We start from the raw sequence: 21,724 nt of genomic DNA on the forward strand, positions 1-21,724 counted from the left end.
ACACATTCATATTCACATTAAGATGAATTGTTGTAACTTTGGTGATACTTTCATTTTTCATGGGTTTATTGCCAAATACCACCTGCAAAACTAATGGCACTTCCATCAGCCCGAGGTGGGAAATTAACTTTTCTATATGAGAAGAAATACCAACCACTAATGTTCCAATTAATCATCCACTTAATAGTAAATCATTATTTTGTATATGATATCTACCAGTTATGTTCATATTTTACCAGCATTTAGCTGATGGCTGGTGCTAATTCCTCACCATGGAGCTTTGCTTTATTTTGTGCTAATTGTAAGAAAATGTTAGAGACCTAACATGCTCAACTAAGATGATAAACATGCTAGCATTACATGAGCTGAACACAACATTGTGAGCATGTTAGCATGCTGATGTTAGCATTGAACTCAAAGCACTGCTGTGTCTATGTACAGCCTCCCAGCAGAGCGGCTGGCATTGATGTACTTTTACACAATTCTAAAATATCCGTTTGTGCAATGATACAACAGTAAAATACAACAGTTTTTGCATCCAGAGATCCCATCCTGTCACAGTCCCAAAGTAAGTGATGGGGACCAAATCCACAGTCCTCATTCTGCACAAAAATGCATTCTGAGTTAAGCTAAAGCTAATCTGAGAAAGTTGGTTCAGATTCGCCCAAGTCACACCACAACACAAACTAACTAACCGATCAAGTCAGTGGTAGACCAGCGACTGTGTTCTGTGAGGTACGGTTACTGTTTTCCCTTAAGGAGTCTGGTTGCCTTGGAGAGAGCAATATTTGCCTTAAATAATTGTGGTTTCCAGTAAGAAAAGGCGGTCTGACTGCAAGGTAAAGTGTTGGAAATATTCTAGATATTAGTTAATTAGTTCAGATTAACCGAAGTCACACAATAACACAAACAAACTAATTGATCAAGGCAGTGGTAGATCAGCATCTCCCATGTTCTGGGAGGTAATTACTGTCTTTGCCAAAGGTTCAGGAGAGACAGATTTAACAAGCAATATAACATGGCTAAAATATTTTTGCTACTGACTCTGTCCACAGCAGTACATTGCTTAGCTTCCTACACTCCTGCTACTTCTTCGAACTGGTCAACTGTAGGTTATAGAGTCTATTTGTTCTCAAAATCCCTAAAGAAGTCCTGCAGGGCCTCCGAAGTCTAACAAACCCCAAATAACATCCATGCTGCTATTTGTTCTTTTAAATTAACCTTGCTCACCTCCATAAAATTAATCTGTATCCACCTTCCTGACACACACCACAAACTGTGCAAAATACACTCTGAAAACACACAAACACGCACTCATTCCCTTACATACTCAATCACTCAGATACCAGGACATACTGTACATACACAGTTCTGGATGTGACGCTGAGCCGCTTAGCAAACACAGACTATAATATAACATTTGTGAGCACTGCATCTGCTCACAGATACTCACAAACATAATTCCCAATGTGATAGCTAAAGTGTGTGCGTGTGTGTGATCAGAGGACACACAGATCAGAGAAAGAAGCCCTGCCGGAGGCCAGAGAAGAAGAAGAAGAAGAAGAAGAAGAAGAAAGTCGGAGATGGAGTGAGGAGAGGAAAGAGGAAAGGAGAAGCAGGACTGTTTTCTTTTTAGGGTACTTCTCTCAAGTACCCACTACCCTCGAGCATGAACACACACTGACACACACACACCCCACTCTATCTCTCCCTATCTCCTGCACTTACTCAACCCACCCACCACGATTCAAGGGTGCATGAAGGACATCCACACATATCTCTGTCCTCTTCTTTCTCTTCTTCCTTAACTATTTCTTTCTCTCCTTCTCTCTCTCACACACACACACACACACTCCCCTCTCTGTGTTTTTCTCATTAAGTCTGCAGCAAATCAGATCACGCCTCTCTGCAATAAATTACAGACCTGGGAACAGAGGAGGAGAGACAGAGATGGAGGTGGAAAAGGAGGAGAAGAGTGGAGTTGGGCTGTAGTGGTGTCAGGATGCAGGCAGCGAGACACGGGTGGATGATAAATTGTCTCGTGATGGGACATGAGAGGGAGTTAAATCATATATCTGTGGAGATGTACGGTAATGCACATGTACGTACAAGCAATACACACATTAATACACACACGCACGCGCAAACACATGCACAACACTGTGACGCGCACTGATAACACCACAGCATCAGCACCTTTCACGGTCCGAGGCAGCCAAACGCCTACACACATTTTAGGGATCAAGTGGCCAAAGTCACAAAGTCCAAGCGAAGTCAGACAAAGTCATGAAGTCAACATGCATGTGACATCAGCTCAATGGCATTTTGAATGATGCACTAATTTGTCCTGCAAGTAAACAAGAGATTATTGTTAGAATAAAAAAATAACTTCTAGAACCACCAACTCCTCCAACTATGCTGCTCAAAAACAAGAAGAGTTAGTTGTCCAGGGTTTACAGAAAATAAAAATCCCACTTGTTTTCAGTAGGGAGTATTGACCTACATGTAATTAAACCAGATTTAAACTTAAACTATTCAACTATAACATATATAAACTACAACATTAACTATAACATAAACTAACATTAAACTATATTTTGCAGGAGAATACGTGTAGTTCAACAACATTCATATTTATTTAGTGATTCAAGTAGTTAAATTGCCTTTTTTGCTAGTTTTGTGCAATTAAAGCTACAATAAGTATCATTTATGCATTAAAATGTCCAGAATTATTCAGTCATTCAAACAATTAATAGAAATATAAGTAATTTAATCAAGGTAACAATGTGTTTCCTACTAGCCATGAGTTGCTATAACTTTCGGGAAAACACAGGATACACTGGAGTGAGGAAGGATGTCAGCAAACGTGACTAAAAACAACATTAATTAATATCAATACATTACCTCGTCCATGAACATGATTTCTGTCTGAGTCACATCAGATAGATAATCACCTGCAATGGTGGCTGTTTAATAATGAAGAAAACAGCTACCATGATCCCACGCCACTTGACTATGTCATTAAGCTACGCCTTTTGTTATAGTTTTGATGTGAAAGACACACCGAGTGGCAAGACTTACATAATGTAAATTTAATCACTGAAACTACAAACAATTTTAAACTGTTGCTTCTCTCCTGAATGATTGACATGATACTGTTTTAAATCCAAAGCTGACATTTCTTGCACTTTTCCATGATATTTAATTTTTGGTTATGTATGACCTGTGAACAACTAGAAACTTTTTGCAATCAGCTAAATTGAGTGGCATGTGACTTTTTTGTATTATTACATTGTCAATTTGATCTTTTTTCAAAATAGTTATAAGCACCTTTACAGAGTAGCTTCTGTTTAACTAGCAGCTTTGCTGTAGTTCAGTGTCTTCCAGTGTGAGGTAATTGGTAAGTTCCAAAACCATGCTTTCAGAATAGCTTCCTCAACAGTGCTCATTTTGTACAAAGACACTGTTATATAGCTGGCATTTAGAGCACTTCCAAGAAACTCTCCCCGATGAATCATCAGTACAAACAATGAACAAAATGGGAGAAAATATCTGGTTCTAATGCAACTGCCGCAACAAACTAGTTGAGCTATAGTTGTAAGTTATATTTTAGCCAACTTTGCATCAAATACTTCATCTGTGGTGTATGTGGTGTCGTCAGATTATTTGACCTCCTCAAAAATGTGGATGTGTTCCCAGGTTTGAGAAACTTTTAGCAGACTGTGAGAACCGGTCAGGACCGAGACTTTTGACTTGAGTTCACTAAAGTCTGCAAAGTCCACCGGCAGTTAGACCACAAAACTGGAAATGGCATATCAAAAAAGATGGACAGGTCGCATAAAGGTGTTAAACCTGCAAAAAGAGGAATATGAATATGAAGTCTGTCAATTTCGATCTCACATAGGATGTGTCTTATTTAAAGTACACTGCTGGGGTTTTTGACAACTGGTAGCACTATGGATCTGTTTTAGTTTTTAAGAGAGGGCTTTCATTTTGTGTATCCTGGACATGCACATGAACGCACATGACACAATACAAAGTTTTGTTGTAGTTTTCATGCTATTTTGCTGATCAGCAGTTGACAGCAGTAACACATGAAGAAACGTATTTGCTGACAAAGGAAAGGAAGACATCAGCTTAGCTAGCAAACGTGAATGTAACAATCCATGATTTAAAATATATATAATTTTTCATTCAGCTTTTGAAATGTATGAGGAATTTGACACCCCTTTGTCAGGTCTCAGCAACACGTATAATGCATTTTAGTGAATAAAAATGAAAGTAAGCTTAACTTTGCTTGCACAAAAACTCCACAGGATATGATCAAGACATTACTCATTTGTATTGACAGAAAATCATACAGACATCTGCAACACTGATTACATGTGTGGTCACTACTAGGGCTAAATTATTAAAAAAAACCAATTGTGATTATTTTGACTGATATTGCAATTACAATCTGATTTACATTGTCAGAGGAAATAATAACTTTTGTATGGTTATCCTCATTTTCAGTGAAAAACATATTATAATGATTATGGTGTGATAATATGATGTATAGGCCGGGATCTCTGCAACATGACAATATCTTATTTAAAATGGTGTTCTGATACACATTTCACTCATTTAACAAATATTGTACCTCATGCAATTTGAATATTTCAATTTTGACAAAATTTAAATGAATTGTTCTGCCCTAGTCAGTACCAGTTTTTTGTTGTTTTTGTTTTTTACCAGCAATTTAAAATTGCCAACAAGAGAGAGTAATTAATATAGTAGAGTTAAATAATTTGGCTTTCTTTGCCCAATTCTCTTAATTTTGATCCTTTTAAGTATTGATCCTCCCCCTTTCCATCTGAGCCTCCTTTCTTTCAATCCAGTCTTATTATCTCTAATTAAGACAACACTTTACGTGCCTTTTCTGCACCTGAGGCCCAGCGAGACGACACATACAAAGCAGCTTCTCATGGTTCACATCACATTGACGACCACAATGGTAGGAACACGCGCACACGCACACACACACACACACGCAAGCACACACACATTCCTGCCCATGCACAGACGCACCAACACATATGCAGACATTCATCAAACCACTGGACCATGGGATGTTTGGTTAGCTTCCTGCCTAACATAAGCAGCTGAAGGGACCCCATATTTATATCTGTACTCTATCCCCTCCAGCCCCCTCCACACTAACACTGTCATCCCTGGTGCACAAATACACACACACACACACACACACACACACACACGCACACACACACTTCACAAAGATGAATAATGCATTTAGAATTGCCTGTAATTGACCCTCAGTATTTGCATAAAGCATTTGTGTGCATACCGGGAAAGCTGACACAACACAGTAGTAGGAATAACAACACACTGAGTGACTGTCAGTGTCAACATCGCACAGGAGGACGGGGAGAAGCTCTCAGTGGATTATTTCATAACACGGAAGAGGTTATGAAACTCTCAAGTCCTGGTAGAGACTGCCCACCTGTTCTTCTGTCTGTCTGCACTCAGATATCATCATACATACATAACCTACAGACTGTATGAAGACAGAATCACATGGACATGTTATCATTTTCTGTCAGCAGTTTGTTGAATATTTGGAATACATCTGACAGAATTTTAAAATGAATGTAATGAAAATATGATGACATTGGAACTGGCCTGTATATAATAAATAATTTATCATTAACACTTAATTAAATTTCAGTGGAATGGCAACATTATAAGGGGTGTCAGGATATAGCAATGTTGAAGATAACCATTATATTTAAAAAATGAATTATTAATATCATGTTAATAATATACATATGATAATATTGCATGTAACCTCCCCCCAACACACACGCTTTGCAGTCACACTACACTTGTATTTTTGTGTAATTTGTTTGCCTCAAAAAAAAAAGACAAAACTCACAATAAACACAGTTTAAGATGAATTTGACTGATAGCATTTTTTATTTAAATTTTCTATAGATATATTTTGCATAAATTTGCCATATTATAAAGTAGGGTTGCAAATTACAATCCTTTTCATTAATAATGAACCAGCTTTTTGTCTTGTTTTTGTTTTCAATTAAGCGATCAATCATCTGATCCATACAATTCATGAAAATTGTGAAAAATGTCGTGGGTTGCTCTTCTTATTATAGTTGTCTATGCTTTAAAAGAGGTTCTCATTGTACCACAACATTGTTTTATCTTCTGATGTGTCATATACCTTAGTGAAAATATTAAACAAAAATACTTCCCAAGCTGACGCATTCAATGTGTGTGTTTTGTACGAACTAATATTCCAAAACCTAATATATTCAGTTTATTATCACAACCACAGATCTTCACATTTGAGAAGCTTGAAGAACAACAAAATTTAAAAATGATTTAAGAGATTAAAATTGTGGCCAATTCATTTTCTATCAGTCTGCTAATAAATTAATCAAAATTTGAACTTGAATCAATTTCATTATTTTGTAGGATTTATATATTGTATAATATATTGACATGAAGACACTGATTGTATCGCCCCACCCTACACTGAGTGGTATGACTATCATATATACAACACACAGTTTATATCTTCCCTACTGGACTAAGCTGGTTTTCTGTACCAGCACATTTCCACATGCAAGTCTGAGTTGACAGTGTGTGTACTTTTGTTTCCCTCTTACCTCAAGGTGGACAAGCTGGAAACCATTACACACACACACACACACACACACACACATGCACACTCCTCTTTAATCTTACAGCACTATCTATTATTCAGCGAGAGCAGGTGGGAGGGGCGGGGTAAAGGGGTAGTAGGGGCATTGCTGAATGGAGAGTGGGTGTGGAGGGAGGGGGCAAACAAGGGTGGAGACGTGTGTGTGTGTGTGTGTGTGTGTGTGTGTGTGTGTGTGTGTGTGTGTGTGTGTGTGTGTGTGTGAGTGTGAGTGTGCATTGAGGATGATTAAAAAGAGAGGCAACCCCCCATCCTGAGCACATTTTCACCTCACTCTGGTCCCATGAATGGTAAATTGCAGGCAGCCGCTGAGATGGAGGAGTAAGAGGAGGACAAAGACAGTGAGGGGGAATAAAGACCCCCGTGACCCGCCAACCCCCTCCTGACTTTCTCTGTATAGACTGTCACACTTCGGATGGATGGATGGCTCGTGTCAATATGGCATGTTGCTAATGAAAGGACTACAGCACACAGATTAATACTGTTAACTGATTATTTTCACCATACAGAACACTCATTTTGACCAATTTCTTATCTAAACAAAATATCTAAGTGCAGGTTCTGTGATAGGATAGCAACCTGCACACTGGGATATCCTGTATGAATGAATGAATGAATGAATGAATGAATGAATTTAATGAAAGAATGGTCTAAAGTAGGGCTGCACAATATGGTAAAAAAAAATCATATTGTGAGTATTTTGACAAATACTGAAATTGCAGTATCTTTCTGTGTTAGTTGTAACAATCATTTTGAATCACAGATTTCATTTTAATTGTAAAAATTATTAAAATTATGATGATATGATATGGTGACATTTGTTGGGGTCTTTACCAAACAGACATGTTTTCTTAAAGCTGGAGAACAAGATTTGTAGATCAGGGCACCTGTGTAGCATTGCAATACTTTATTATAATTTTGTAACACATTTTACCTTTGTCAAAAAAAAACAAAAAAACACACTGCCTCTGCAATTTGGATATTGCACTTGGCCATATTCTGATTTTGGTAATATTCTGATTAATTTGCAATCCTACTCAAAAGGTAAGAAAGCATAAAAAAAGGTTGAATCTAAGACTAAAATATAAGTACATATTGTACGTCAACACTTGAAGATGAAATGTCTTTTAGTTGCCATGCAGGTAAGAATGTAACCAGACTGACACCTCGTAATTTTCAGCGCAGTGTTTCTGTATTAGCAGGACGATGCTGTGAGGTAAATGCCAACATCAGCATACTAACATGCTCATGCTCAGCTTAATGTTTACCACGCTCACCATCTTGCGTTATCATGCTAGCATGCTAGAATTTTGCATATTAGCACTAAACTAAAGCTGCAAACATTCGTTTTTATTTTTCTTCAATCAAATAATTGATTAATCAACTATTGTGATAATTAATGACTCATATCAGTCATATTTTCAAGCAAACTTATCAAACATTTGCTGGTCTGAGCTTCTTAAATGTCAGGATTTTTGGACAAAAGAAGCAAAAGATAAATGTGAGTATTTTTCACATTTTATAGACTAAATGATTAATCATGAAAATAACTGTCTGATTAATCTATAGTGAAGATAATTGTTAGTTGCAGCCCTACACTAAACAACAAAGAGCAACAACAACAAAGTCAGTAGGATTCATCCTCTGAGGCTCAATGTCTGTTGACAATTACATGTAAGGCTGCAAGTAATGATTATTGTCATTACTGATTAATCTGCAGTTCACAGATAATTGTTTTGTTGACAAAATGCCCAAAAAATGTGAAAAAAAATGCTCATTGTTCATTCCCAGGGCCCAAAGCGAAGTCTATAAATTGTGTTATGTCCAACCAGCAGGCCAACATACAAAGACTTGATATTTACAGACATTTGATATTTGAGCATGTGACTGAAAATAACAACCAACATGTGTCCGCAGTGCACATGTACTTCAAATTCACAAGACATATGACTTTATAACAAAACGCCTACACTTCTATTATTCGCCATCTATGACAAAACAATGGCTTGAGGCAGCTGAGGATGATAATGACGAGGATACATACTTTAGAGATACAGCTGACAACTAATACTGAAAAGCAATTTTTTCTTGTTTGCTCATGGCAACAATTAAACACAAAAATGCACAGAGGCAGAGTCACTCATTGATCAAACCGAGAGAACTAGGTTTTGTTACTGGGAGCCAAAAACAATGCTGGCCCATTCAGCTAAAATATCTCCCACTCTTACACCCACACACACATCAACTGGATTTATTCTGTCTGGCATGAAAGCTATCTGTAAACAAAATCAGTGTGGCTGTCAGGCAGGGGGGATCAGTTCACAGAGGAGTGTGTTAGAGGACGGTGATGAGGAGAGAAGAGGGCAACAGGAGCACGAGGAGGAATCTGGGGTGTACTCATTCAGACACACAGGGAAACACGAGATCTGCCCCCGTAAGGGACGGAAAACTGCGACGAAGACAAACTACAAGCCAAAATAAAACATAACAACAACCTAGACATTACCAATCACCATACACACTCTTCCAACTCCAATTAATAATTAATCATTTCCTCATTTAAATGCATATGGGAGAAGTTGGCCTTTAAATCCTTATGCCAGAGAGGCTTTGTGACATATGGTTAACGGTCAATTTGAACCAAAACATGACCTTTTCCTGAACCTAACTAAGTAGTTTTATTGCCAAAAGATGACTGAAATGCAAAAGAAAAAAACAGAAAATAATTTTAAAAGCAAGAAAGTAAAGATTACAGGTAAATGAAGCTTAAAGTCATCCATGAGCTTCACTTGGGAATCAAAATCTATTTCCTGGGTGGAAGCCCTAAACTTAACAGTCTGCCCCTGATATGGACTTTGTTGGACTTAATAGTATTTCACCTGACTTCCAAAAGCCCTCTTGCCAGAAAGCCCTTTCTGGCAGACAGCTGTCTGGGCTTTCTAAGGGAAAGATTTCTTCCAGAACATCCTGAAGCAAGAAAATGAAATGAAAAGTGCACATTTCTCAGAGCCCAAAATTTCTTGTTTAATACAACCAACAGTCCAAATCTCAGAGATATTCCACTGGGCAATGATATAAAACAAAAAAAGCAGAAAATCCACTGTTTTAGGTGCTGGAGTGACTTAATTTTTGGTCTTTCTGCTTGATAAATGTCTGAATTGATTATCAAATTAGTTGTCATAACAATTAATTCTCTAACAACCGACTATTTAATTAATCAAGTAATTCTTTCATTATTAACTGTTATAAAATGATGAAATCCTGAATAGGTTGGGCAGTGTCTTAATGAAATGGCCCTTTATGATGTCCACAGTAAAACACTGCAATGGACGATGATGTCATTTCGTGTTTTATTGTCGTCTCACATCCCTGCCAGCCAAGTTTCCAACATACATCTCCATCCCAGGGTTTAAAAAGCCTTTGTCTCTGTACCACATGTCTGCAATTTAGTTGTGCTCAGCTTCTGAAGCTTGAAATAATGTTAGCAAGCTAGCTATACGGAGGAGGATAGGCTAGGAAAACACCAGAGCAAATAACAACAGCACAATTGAAAGAGACACATGAACAGTGACCCACAGAAAAGAAACACCACTGCCACCAGCGTAATCAAGAACCTCATTTCACCTAACCTGGGGCCTGGGCAGGTTTAATCAGACAATAATAAACAGGACAAGGTGAAGTAATGTGAGCGCTTCTCCTTATTTTCTATCCCACGTCAAAAACTTAAGCAATAACTCTATGGCAAACTCTGGGGGGACACATTACCTCAGATACAGAAGGCTTTTAAATCACCATGTTACATTCATAGAGGGCTCAGTCATTGATGACTGTCAGCTATCGGTGATGGACGAACCCAACTTCATGAAGCTCAAGGGATCAAATTGTTTGTTTTCCCCTCAACAGAAAGACCAAACCCTAAAAATGTTCACTCTACAATCAAATATAACACAGAAAGGCACGAAATCATCACAACTGACAGGCTAGAATCCACAGCGGTTAATGGTCAGTTGATTAACAAAATAGTTGCAGAGTTTTATTTATTTACTTTTTGTATTGAGCAATTGACATCTCAGCCCTACAAGTTGTACAAGAGTTTTAGAGAAAACAGATGAATGTCACACAGTCCAATGCTCTATTGCACTGATCTCAGTTTCTAGTTGTTATTCAGAACCACACATGTCAAACTGTTGCCCAGAGCTGTGACTGGTTGGAAGCTAATTCACTCTCAGGACTTCACTGAAGTGTTACCTCTCAGTAGATATTCTGACAGACTTTTTGCATCACATCCAGTTAAGATATTATGGAAAAGGACGTTGTGAGCACACAGTGACACATGGATGAATAATGACTCTGCATCAAATCAAGCGCTGATGAAAGTATATGTGCATGTGCGACAGCTTGTGCATGTGTGTCTATGTGCAAATGACTCATTTATATCTATGAGTGGTTGATGTGTCATGCAGTGAGCTGCAGGCTTTACAGAAACATATCCTCTAAACCTGGGAATTCCTGTGATGTAACTCTAGGGGAGTGACATCCGCTGTGATGAGCAGGCAGCATCAACCTTATATGTGAGCCAAGTTCACAAGCTCTCTGTTTTGGGGCTAAATGAGGGAAACAAGCATAATTTATGAGAGTGACAAAGAACAAAACAGGAAGGGTTTAGAGAGGAAGATGCCAAAAATGGTGGATTTAAACAATGTATGAGGTGGAGTGAGACGGAGAAAGAGGGAAGACAGAAAATAACAGGGGAGAGCTAGAGTTGCTTGCTTTCCATCAGCAGCGCTGTGATCAATATCAGTGTCTGACAGGGCTGTGCTCCAGCCTTTACTGTAAATCACTTCCTATTATGATGGACCTCTAAATCACACACACACTCACAATAACTGACCCGCATCGAACATATAGCCACGCACACACAAACACACAGAGATGCACATACATCCATTCGTACAAAGCCCCACTTCAGCACACACCAACATTAGATATTTATGTCCTTAGAGTGCATTCCCCAAAAACAGGCAATAAACAGCGCTAGGAGGGCTGGAATATATTACTTCTGTCCAGCAGCACCACAATGACCAACTTGAGTTAAAATACTGATGTCAGCACTAGACTAATGTGCAATATGTGCTTGGGGATTTACACTAAACAAAAGCATAATGTGGATTTCTACCCAAAAGTGTTGTTTAGGCCTGAGAGAATGACGTATTCCTGCTGGAATCATTTCAACAAGCAAGTGGTTGTTGAACTCATTTCATGAACATTTAGGGATTAAAATGAATCCAGCTTCATTTATGCAAAACACCACAAAATATTATGATGATGACAATATTGCCAAGCCACTGCACATTAAAAAAATTAATAAGCAAGTGGAGAAATACAGCCATTAACACAACTATGCTACAATGGTTCACTTAAAGACAGATAGTTTCATAGCCAGACAAACAGCTAGCTAGACAAGACAGACATATACAGATATCTATACATCAAGTGCCAAGGCCACTCCCCATTTTGGGCAAAAGAATCACACTTTCACATAACAAGAGACACAAAAGTGCCGAAAAGCTGTTGTGTAGCAGGTTGTAACCAAATAAACATACAAATCCATCAGAATCTTCAGTTCCTGGAAAGGAAAGGGATCCCAAAAGGAGAGCAGTAAGAATGTACGAGCCTCCAGAAAATGGTAATTATTTATTTTGGCAGCAATGTTAATTCCATTTTGATGACAGTCAATATGAATTAGCTTCTGTCATCTAAATTATGCAGAAAAAGAAACTAGAAAAAACTGTATTCCCAATGCTTTTGCAGTGAAATTTGAGGCACTTAAGATACATGAATATTCACTGTCAATGTGGTAAATAGCTAAATGATGCTAGTGACAGTTACTACTGATGAATAACTTGAGCTGCATGCTGCTGGAGTACAGTCATACAGTAATGGAGGCTGTAGCAGCATCAGTGACTCACTGAAACTCAGCCTAACTTACATCAAATTGTTGGTTATTTACAGTCAACACTTATCCTAATGATATCTCGAAATTCAGTTATAAGCAATATGTGGCCAGTATGTTGGGTCATTAATCCACTTGGACGGGGTGAGGCTGCGGGAGTATGATGACTGACCAATCAACCTTAATTATGGAATATCGCAAATGCTCAGGTCCAGGCAGGATTACAAAACAATTACCAGATGTCTATAAAACACAGGTTTGGTTAACACGAAATTAATGCATACAAACTTGTCCAAATTGTAATCCAAACACTGCGCTGTATTAATTTCTATAGGATCTTTGGTTTTCTATCCCCCCAAAAAGGGGTGTGGCCATCATGTTTTGAATGAAAATGAAATGAAATTAAATGTTTGCAAAATTCCTATGTGTCAGTCTGATGTATTGGCTAGCTAACCAGACAATAACATGACCAGACTGATAAACTGATATCTATCTAATCATACAGGCATTTATCCAGACAGATAGCTATTAGCTTGTTGGCTAGAAATATAGATAGATAGATAGATAGGCAGTAACTTTGCATACTTTTGTGCTTAAACTTCCTGTTTTGAGTGCATAAGTGTATTGACATTTATGGCAAAACAAAGTGCATTGCCAGTGTACTCAAAACGGCCAAAAAGTTTTTGCACACTTCTCGCCCTCAACGGTCGCCAACTTGTCTATGTAGCAGAAGAGGCAGGGCTACCAAACTTGTCAATTTGGCGGCCCACGTGGCCAAGGAAGCAGCCGCGGACTGTTCCACCTAATCACACCCTACTGTGTTGTGACTACATGTTGGCTCAACAATGTGTCCTTGTAATTACCAAAAAGCCTTTCTAAGTAGTTTGTGTTCTTAAACCTATTTAAGTACTTTTCTTGCCTAAACCTAGCCAAACTGCAACCAAAACCGGAAATAATGAGTCTAAAATAAGTTGACACTGGTGACATTTAGCTTCACATAGGACATGAACCCCACACTCCTGGGTGTGTTTGATCCATTCGCCCACCACTACCTCCCGTCTAAACTTCTCCCAACTGCCAATACCTGCAATTGTGCTCACAGCCAACCACATCACAGCAGTAGTAGCCAATCACAACTCAGTAGGGCAGGACTACTAGAAGCAGTCTCAGAAAAACAAATAACACTATCCAAACAAAAGAAAAGAAGAAAGAAGGATAGACACACAAATATCTATTAGCTATCTTTGTGTCTAACTGATAGCCAGAACGACTGACAGATAATTAGATAGTCAGATAGACAGATATCCAGACATACAGAGAGATCGGTATCCGCAAGCTAGCCAGGCAGATAACTAGATAGCTAGCTAGAGAGACAGACAGCCAACCAGACAGATAGACAGATGGATTTAATACTGTAACTTTAATACTCACTGATTTAGTTCCACATCCAAGATGAATTTTCTGCCGAAAGCCTCGACTTGAAAGCTTGCCTGGGCCACATGGTTCACCTAAAAAGGCAGAGAAGATGGGTTATTTACTATTACTAAACAGAGCCATGATCATATTCATGGATCAATTCATTTTCATATGCATGGATCAATTCTCTTCTACACTGATGGATAGATGCATTGTCTTTTTAGCACCAATCAGCAGTAAGAATAAGACAGTTTTCATTAAGCCATCAAGGTCTGTCTTCTTCTGAATTTTAATATCTTTTAAGCATCTCATGTAACACTTGAGGTCATTCAGATCAAGTCGGAAAATACAGTTTATGTAATACTCACACACACACACACACACACACACACACACGCACACACACACATACTTAGCAAACATTCATGTGGGCAACTTAATGTAGCCTACTTTTACTTTGATGACTTCATTTCTATGTTTACTAGACTGGTTTTATAACAGTTTCACAAACCCAAGGATTCACTGAACTAGATTTTTGTCTGGCAGCCATAATATGTATGTCCACAAACACAGAAATTCACAGCCTTTCTTCTCTGACTGTGTGATTGATTGGGGGGGGGGTCTGATTCATTCTCAACTCTGGACACATATGGTACAGGCTTCATTACACACCCTCGGGTCAATCAGAACTCCCCACAATCATTCCTGTGCAGGTTCACATTAGTCCCAGAGCTGAGCTAAAACACTGCTCACCCTCCCCCAGGCTCGGCCCACGGGCCACCTTCATTACAGACTGGACACTGCATGACAATGAGGGGAGGAGGGGCGTGTGTGTGTTTTTTTTGTTTCTGTTTGAGGAGGTGCCCCTGTGCTCACCCAAGGACGACCTCAGCCCGTGAGGTCCCCATTGGCCATAGACTCTATTGTTCATAGGCGTGTGTCTGTGCGTGGTCAATGCATATATGAGCGGATAAGAGGATGTGTGTGTGTGTGTGTGTGTGAGGTTGCATAAAGGGCAATCCCTTTCCATGGCACACTTGTGATGAAATCTAATGTGGCAGGCTGGATCCATGATGGGAGGAGGTACCAGTAATTGTGTTTAATGAAAGCACATCCCATCTTGACTGAGCCGGGCCGATACTCTGAGGCCACCGCTGACTCTTCTTACATTGATTTCTGAGTTATAGCAAGTCTGACTTTCCACTCATGACTGTGGACTGTAAGTGCTATCAATCCACTGCACATACACACAAACATGGGCAGTATTTCGATAAAATGTATTAAAAAATGTGGACTTGGATTACACCAGATGAGCAGTATGGAGGCATTTTATGTTGTTTTTTGTTTGTTTGTTTTTTCAATTTGAAAAGTGGTCACTGTTCACTTAAATTGTTTGGGAGATTCTACAATTCTGTTTTCCTGTGAAACTCCAGCAGTGTTTTGTGAACTAAAAAATAAATTCGACCTTCAGTTAGCATGAGGGTGAGTAGATAATGACTGAATTTTCATTTTTGGGCGAACTAGTCCTTTTATTTATAGTTTGCTGGCCTGAAAAATAAGATGGAATTTGTAACAAAATAAATGCTTGTATTTGTGTATTTGATATATTCAAAATACATTATTCAATGTAATTTTATTCTTAAATAATGTACTAAATACAAGTGAATCACGTGAGGTGGCCTGTCGGGCCCAATAATATACCCTTTGTGAACTACTATATTTAAGTGTGTTCCTCGTGACTAGCAGCTTGAGTAAAGAAGCTGCTTTGGTGTTTGGTGCAAATTTTCCCTAAGATAACAATTTGTAATCAGAATATGAACAGATATTGCTGCTAAAGGCTTGAACAATTAGCAGACACATGCACTCTAGAAATGGCTTTTCACACTGCACTTAGCTCCAGGCTAAGAAAGCTTTCATACTGGCACAATCCCGGAATATTACAAAGTGGGCTTGTCCCAGCAAGCCAAGGGTGTGCTGGCCCTGATCCAGAGCAGAGTTGGTCCCCCAGTTTACAGGATTATCCCCTGAACATCGACTAAATGCAGGGTTAAAAGGCATTGTCACACAATATTCTGAAATGTTCACATTGGTTGTTGTACCAATGGACATTTAACCCAAAGCCAGTAAAAGTGCAATGTGAATCATATAGCCCTGTACTTAGCTTAAGCCGGGGCTAAAAATTGTGTGTGTGAAAGGTTAAGTCTTAGCCCAGGGTTAAGAATATACAGTGTGCAAAGCCCTATACTCACCAGCTAGAAAACACCAAAATGTACTCATAACTAAACGGCACAGTAGATCAATTGCCAGCGACTGCCAAAACAATACATATGACTGTTGGAGAGTGACAGGCATACATTTGCTGATGCCACAAAGTCTGCCATGATACAGTTTTGATTCTATTTAATTCAGGGACCTGTGATCAGTATCAGGCAATATCATTAAGTCCATTTAACACATACAGTTACATTTATGTCAGTTTTCAAAAAGCAACTAAATTATGATTTGACAGTTTTATGACTGAACTCGTCCAGACATTTGTGACACAGACATGACATGGAAATGTCAAAATAAAGCTGGATCTTAAAGGTGACGATAAAGATTGATATTTTCACTTTGCATTGATCATATTGGTTTGCTGAACAATAAATCAATATGTTGATCTAGATCAATGTATTGTTACACCCTTATTTGAGTAGTTTTAATTTGTAACAAAATGTATTTATAATGTATGTGTCCATCTCTGCACACACACACACAAACATGCACAGGCGGAGAAGCAGGAAGGCAAACATACAAACCAACACACATGCTCAGACTCATTCCACTCAAAGCGTTTGTTTTTCCACCAAAACAACACAAGCACTTTGCTGAACTCCCCACTGCTCATTCAGTGGTGAGACTGTTTGTCTCTGAGACTGAAAATAGGCAATGTAACAGAAGTCTATAAATATCTTCCCACGTGTCACACATTTTCAGAACTATGTGACAGATTTGTTTTTAGGCTGTTGATCTAAAAACAGCCAATAACTGATCAAAACTTTATGCAAGTGACATCACGGCTGATTCAACTCTCTGGAGAATAACAGACTCAGAACATTATAAAAAAAAAAAAAATCACATCACAGATGCCATTGCCTGCCTCCTCCTCCTCCTCCCCTGGATCTACAATATTCCTCACTTGCAATGCATATTTTATAGCTTAATTACAACTTTGAGACCATTTCTGATTGCCTGCATGTGAGTTATTGTGATAACCATGAGCTGACACAATCCATTTCACATCTCCTGGGCTGTAAAGCTCAGAATTACATGGAAATGACTCATGAAAATATGAGAGTTTAGCCATGAAATAACAAATCTTCTTTGCGCAAAGTAAAAATGCCCCTCTTGGATTAAAATCCAGTTCATGTTACATGACAAACCTGTGATGGAGATTTGTATCAGCTTCAAAAGGAAAATATTAAAATTATATCTGATGGCAGATGGTTCCTGTTAGCTTGTTTACCCATCGGGCTGCAGCTCTGTCTGAGGTGTGAGGGAGACAAAGGGTTAGCACCTCCCTACACGCAACCATCTGTAGCCCTCTCCGCTCTCCGAGAGGACTGAATAGGCTAGCCTACACAAGCCTAAGCCGCACAAATTAAAAACGCATGACAGGTTTGCACAATGCTAATTGACTCATCTCTTGAAATGAACCCAGCAGACATGCTGCTTCACTGAACTGAGTCAGTGAACACGGCTACAGTGATTATGATTATTACTGCACTGTATTGTTTATTACAGACCAAATGGCTCCGGTAGGCCTTCTTGTCAAACAATACTGTTGCTGTCCCCATTGGTTTTAGATAACTACCAACAGCTGTCTGCATAATTTAGTTACATGATAGATTTTGTGGGTGGTCATGCCCAATATAGCAAAACAAAGTTTAACTCATGCATAGCATACTTTAACTTTTGGCCTACAGTGTTGCTAACATCCAAACACTGTGCAAAATGTTGTGCAAAGTGTTAAATAACTGTAAACTTCTGTATACATTAATATCACAATTCAAATGTAAGTAAATACCCATTATGATATTACAATATTCAGGTAAAGCCCAGAAGATACAGTATTTTTAAAGGCCAATACTGATATAGATATTTGATCTGAAGGGGGATTAGGGGGGCCATCCCCGTTGTTGGCAAAATGACCAAAATGCATCCCACTTGTGACTTGCCATCCTCCCTCTCCATATCCTAGTAGCAGAGAGTGCAGAGGGGTTGTATGTTAGTCTAGACTACCTGACTCATTGATTTTTTTTTTTTATCTGACTGAGATTATGACCCTGGCCATGTCTCTGAAATATCAGCAGCCTAACTGTACTGTGTATTGATAAATCCATGGCGCTGTCCGTGGTGCTGAAGTAGCAGATGGATTTATAATTGTGATTTTTTTCTCTGAGACCTGTCCTTCTTGCATCTACAATGTTCTCCAAACTAACAGTTAGTATATAACTACAGGATGTGACTATATAGCTTAGAGAACACAGAACCAAAATACGGAACCAACAGAGTCATTAATGAGTCGGTTCACTAGTCACGGGTGAACAAAATGACATGGAGGAGATGTAGGAGAACCTGCTGCAGACGTGAAACTCACACAAAGCACAAAAGTCCATATCTAGAGCCAGTGCTGTTCTGTCAATTCTGGGCTACTGCAGAAGCATAGCAGCACAACATGCCAGCTGCCACAGGAGAAGACATGCATCTCCTGTAGACATAAACAGCTCATTCTAACGCAAACGCAACAGTCAACATTTTCAGGGGATTATACACGCATGAAAAGATATTTAGAAATATTTTATTCAATTTCTGCCATATTCTGCCCATAAATCCCTCTAAATTTCACACACTGGACCTTTAACACCTGAAAAACAAAATTGTAACTGTCCTCTGTTGGACAAACTGTGTAATGACTGAGATGAAAATTGTTACAGACTGAGCCTCCAACAAAGACTGACTGGATAAAAAATGCATGATGTCGAATAAACGGAGAGAATTACTTTTTCACAAAATCGGACTGATAAAATTCTTGCAATACTGGGAGAGACGGATTATGTTTATGACCGCATGAGGTGATCACTGATCTGGTACTTTATAAACTGACATATTTACCACGAGTGTAATGCCTGTATGAATACATAGGTGACCAACCGTTTGTTCCAGTATTTTGTTGTATTTCTGTTCCTTTAAGGCAGCAACACTTTCCAAATCACCTTAAACATTGTGTATTCTTGAACATTTTTTATGGCAATATCTTGGTAGATATCATCTGATATATGCGCCACAGATACAGATATATGTGATAATCTGAAGATAATATCATTCATCAGATATAACAGTCCAGCTCTACCAGCTAGACTGTGGCCACTTTCATTCATGAATGAAGTGAAAAATGCTGCTGAATGGGATGTGAGATATAAGCTGGTATAGGTGAAGCAGCTGCTGGGACAGCAGCCCAGCTGGACAGACAAGATGCAAGTTATCACTAAATTATTAATCATCCTAGTTGGCCAGATGACTATAGCTGATGATTTCCTAAATGTGCAGTGTGGACAGAGTAAACGTGACAACTGAGAGCCTATCACTGAGCAAAGTGTTTTGTATCAGTTCACATGCAGAGGTCTGCTGCTTTTTGCACATGCAGGCACTGATGACCCATATAGCACCTGCAGACTGTCTAATTAGTGCGGCCTGTTCCTGCCTAAATGTTTCAAGCTTCTTCTGTTTTGCTTGCAATTAACTAATCATTACTTTCCCCTCCGAGGACAAAGGCAGAAGAGGAGATGAATCAATGCAAACATAAACACGCAGGAAACATAGACAGAGATGTCTCCTGAAGGCATCTCTCCGGCAGACACCCCTCTCTGTTCCTCTCCATCCTGACAGCACTGAAAACACGGTGTACCTGTGTGGAGCCGGAGCTGCTGGCTTTCACTCTGGTGCTGAGCTCGTCCTGTGTGATCTGGCTGTGGTTGTGTCTGCTGTAGAGCAGGCGGAGAGGCACCGTGTCCTCCTTCCCGACGAACCTGCCCGCATCACGAAGAGCCTTCAAGCTCGACAAGGCGTCTCCTGCACAGAGAAACAGGAAAACACCGATTTCATTACCAGCCGCCTGTCTCCTCCATCCGTGCGGGAGGTGCTGATACAGACAGACACATTCATCACAAACACCACCATCTGAAATGTCGATTGCTCCTTATTTCATTTGAAAACATGATGCAGCTACAGGCTACATGCATATTTTAGATGTAGATCATGAAGTAACCGAAGCTTGGATTTTAAAAAAGACAATAAACACAGGCCCATTGATGATGATTTGACGCTTTGTTTGCACGATAAGAATTAATGTAACATCTAAAATAGCATCAGTTACCATTTTGGGCATTAGAGCTGCTCTGGTGACCGACGTGCATCAATCCACAGACGCACAAAAGGGAAATCCACCATCGCGGGCGCATCATCAGCATCATCACCTCTCTGTGTCTTGTTGTTGAAATTATAAAACAATGCGGTATTCCAGGAGCAGGCTCTCGGGGTCCTGCCTTCGCTAGGGGAGCTGGAAGCCGGGGCTGGTCGTCTGGATAGCGCAGTCCCTCTGGTTGGGGGCCATCGGGGTCCTTACGAGTCTGAACGCCGAGCGCGTCTGAGCGCACCGAGACCCCGCGGATCAGCAGCACGGAGGAGGCAGGGAGGAGAGATAGAGAGGGAGAGGAGAGGAGGAGGGAGTGGGAGGGAGGCAGGAATGGATTCAGGGGAGGAGAGGACTGGGGACGCCTCCTTAAAACACATCAATATCCAGCGGCTCACTGCAGAAACGCCTAATGCATAAATATGAGCGAGAAGCGGTGGAGACAGGATGGAGAAAAGCTGCGGGCCCGGCCTTCAGACACCGACTGGTCCGACAGGGAGGAGATCAGCGGCCGCCTCCACCTCCTCCACCACGCTCCTCCATGTTATAGTGCTGCAGAAGCGCCATTCCTGCCAAATTTTGCCTGTTATTATCATCACGAGTCACTCCTGCATCTGCCAGGGCTCAAAAAAAGCCAAAAATGAATTGATTCCTATGAGTGTAGGGGAGAGTAGGGCATGTTGTATCACTTTTTGCCTGAGTTCAATTCTCAAATCTCAGTACATCACAGTCACTCATTTTTCATATTAAATTAGATGATAATTTTGTGTGCACAAATGTATAAAACTTAGATTAGATACTTAGTTATAAATGCTTAAGTAGAGAAAGTGCATTTGTGACAAGTTGCCCCATCACTGGGTAAGATGTCACATTAAATTTTTCAACAACAAAGAACAGGTAGAAAAACAGAGGCCTTCCATGCTCATTTTTGCAGTTAAAAGTCAGATTTATTTAGACAGATGTTTTGTATATTGTAAATACTTTCTATCTTTACCTGCCCGACTGCCCTTAGCATCATGTCGGAGGCTGTGCTGCCAGTGTTGGTCTTTCATTCATAATTTCAAACCATTTTAGCAGGCTTCCTTCTGTCCTTTTCTCTTTTTTTATTTTGTTTTGGGTATGCTTGTTGATGTTTTTTCCTCTTTGTGGTCACCTACTGTCTGTG

The 21,724-nt window shown here is 39.5% G+C and overlaps 1 protein-coding gene across 2 annotated transcripts in view; it reads right to left on the minus strand.

The window, feature by feature from the left end:
• The window catches only part of adam22 (ADAM metallopeptidase domain 22), a 94,653-nt gene extending 73,675 nt beyond the window's left edge, over positions 1-20,978 (minus strand). The window contains exons 1-3 of one of the 2 annotated variants that reach the window (XM_084726831.1): positions 20,524-20,978; positions 20,056-20,219; positions 14,124-14,200 (exon numbers count right to left, since the gene is read on the minus strand). In XM_084726831.1, the coding sequence (XP_084582957.1) occupies positions 14,124-14,200; positions 20,056-20,219; positions 20,524-20,620 (338 nt within the window). In that variant the 5' untranslated portion in view covers positions 20,621-20,978. The remainder of the gene's footprint in view (positions 1-14,123; positions 14,201-20,055; positions 20,220-20,523) is intronic. The other variant, XM_084726832.1, reaches the window with a different exon arrangement.
• Between the last annotated feature and the right edge of the window lie 746 nt (positions 20,979-21,724).

This window comes from Lutjanus erythropterus, chromosome 9 (genome assembly GCF_056507025.1).
Source record: "Lutjanus erythropterus isolate fLutEry1 chromosome 9, fLutEry1.hap2, whole genome shotgun sequence".
In the NCBI taxonomy this organism is placed as follows: Eukaryota; Metazoa; Chordata; class Actinopteri; order Lutjaniformes; family Lutjanidae; genus Lutjanus; species Lutjanus erythropterus.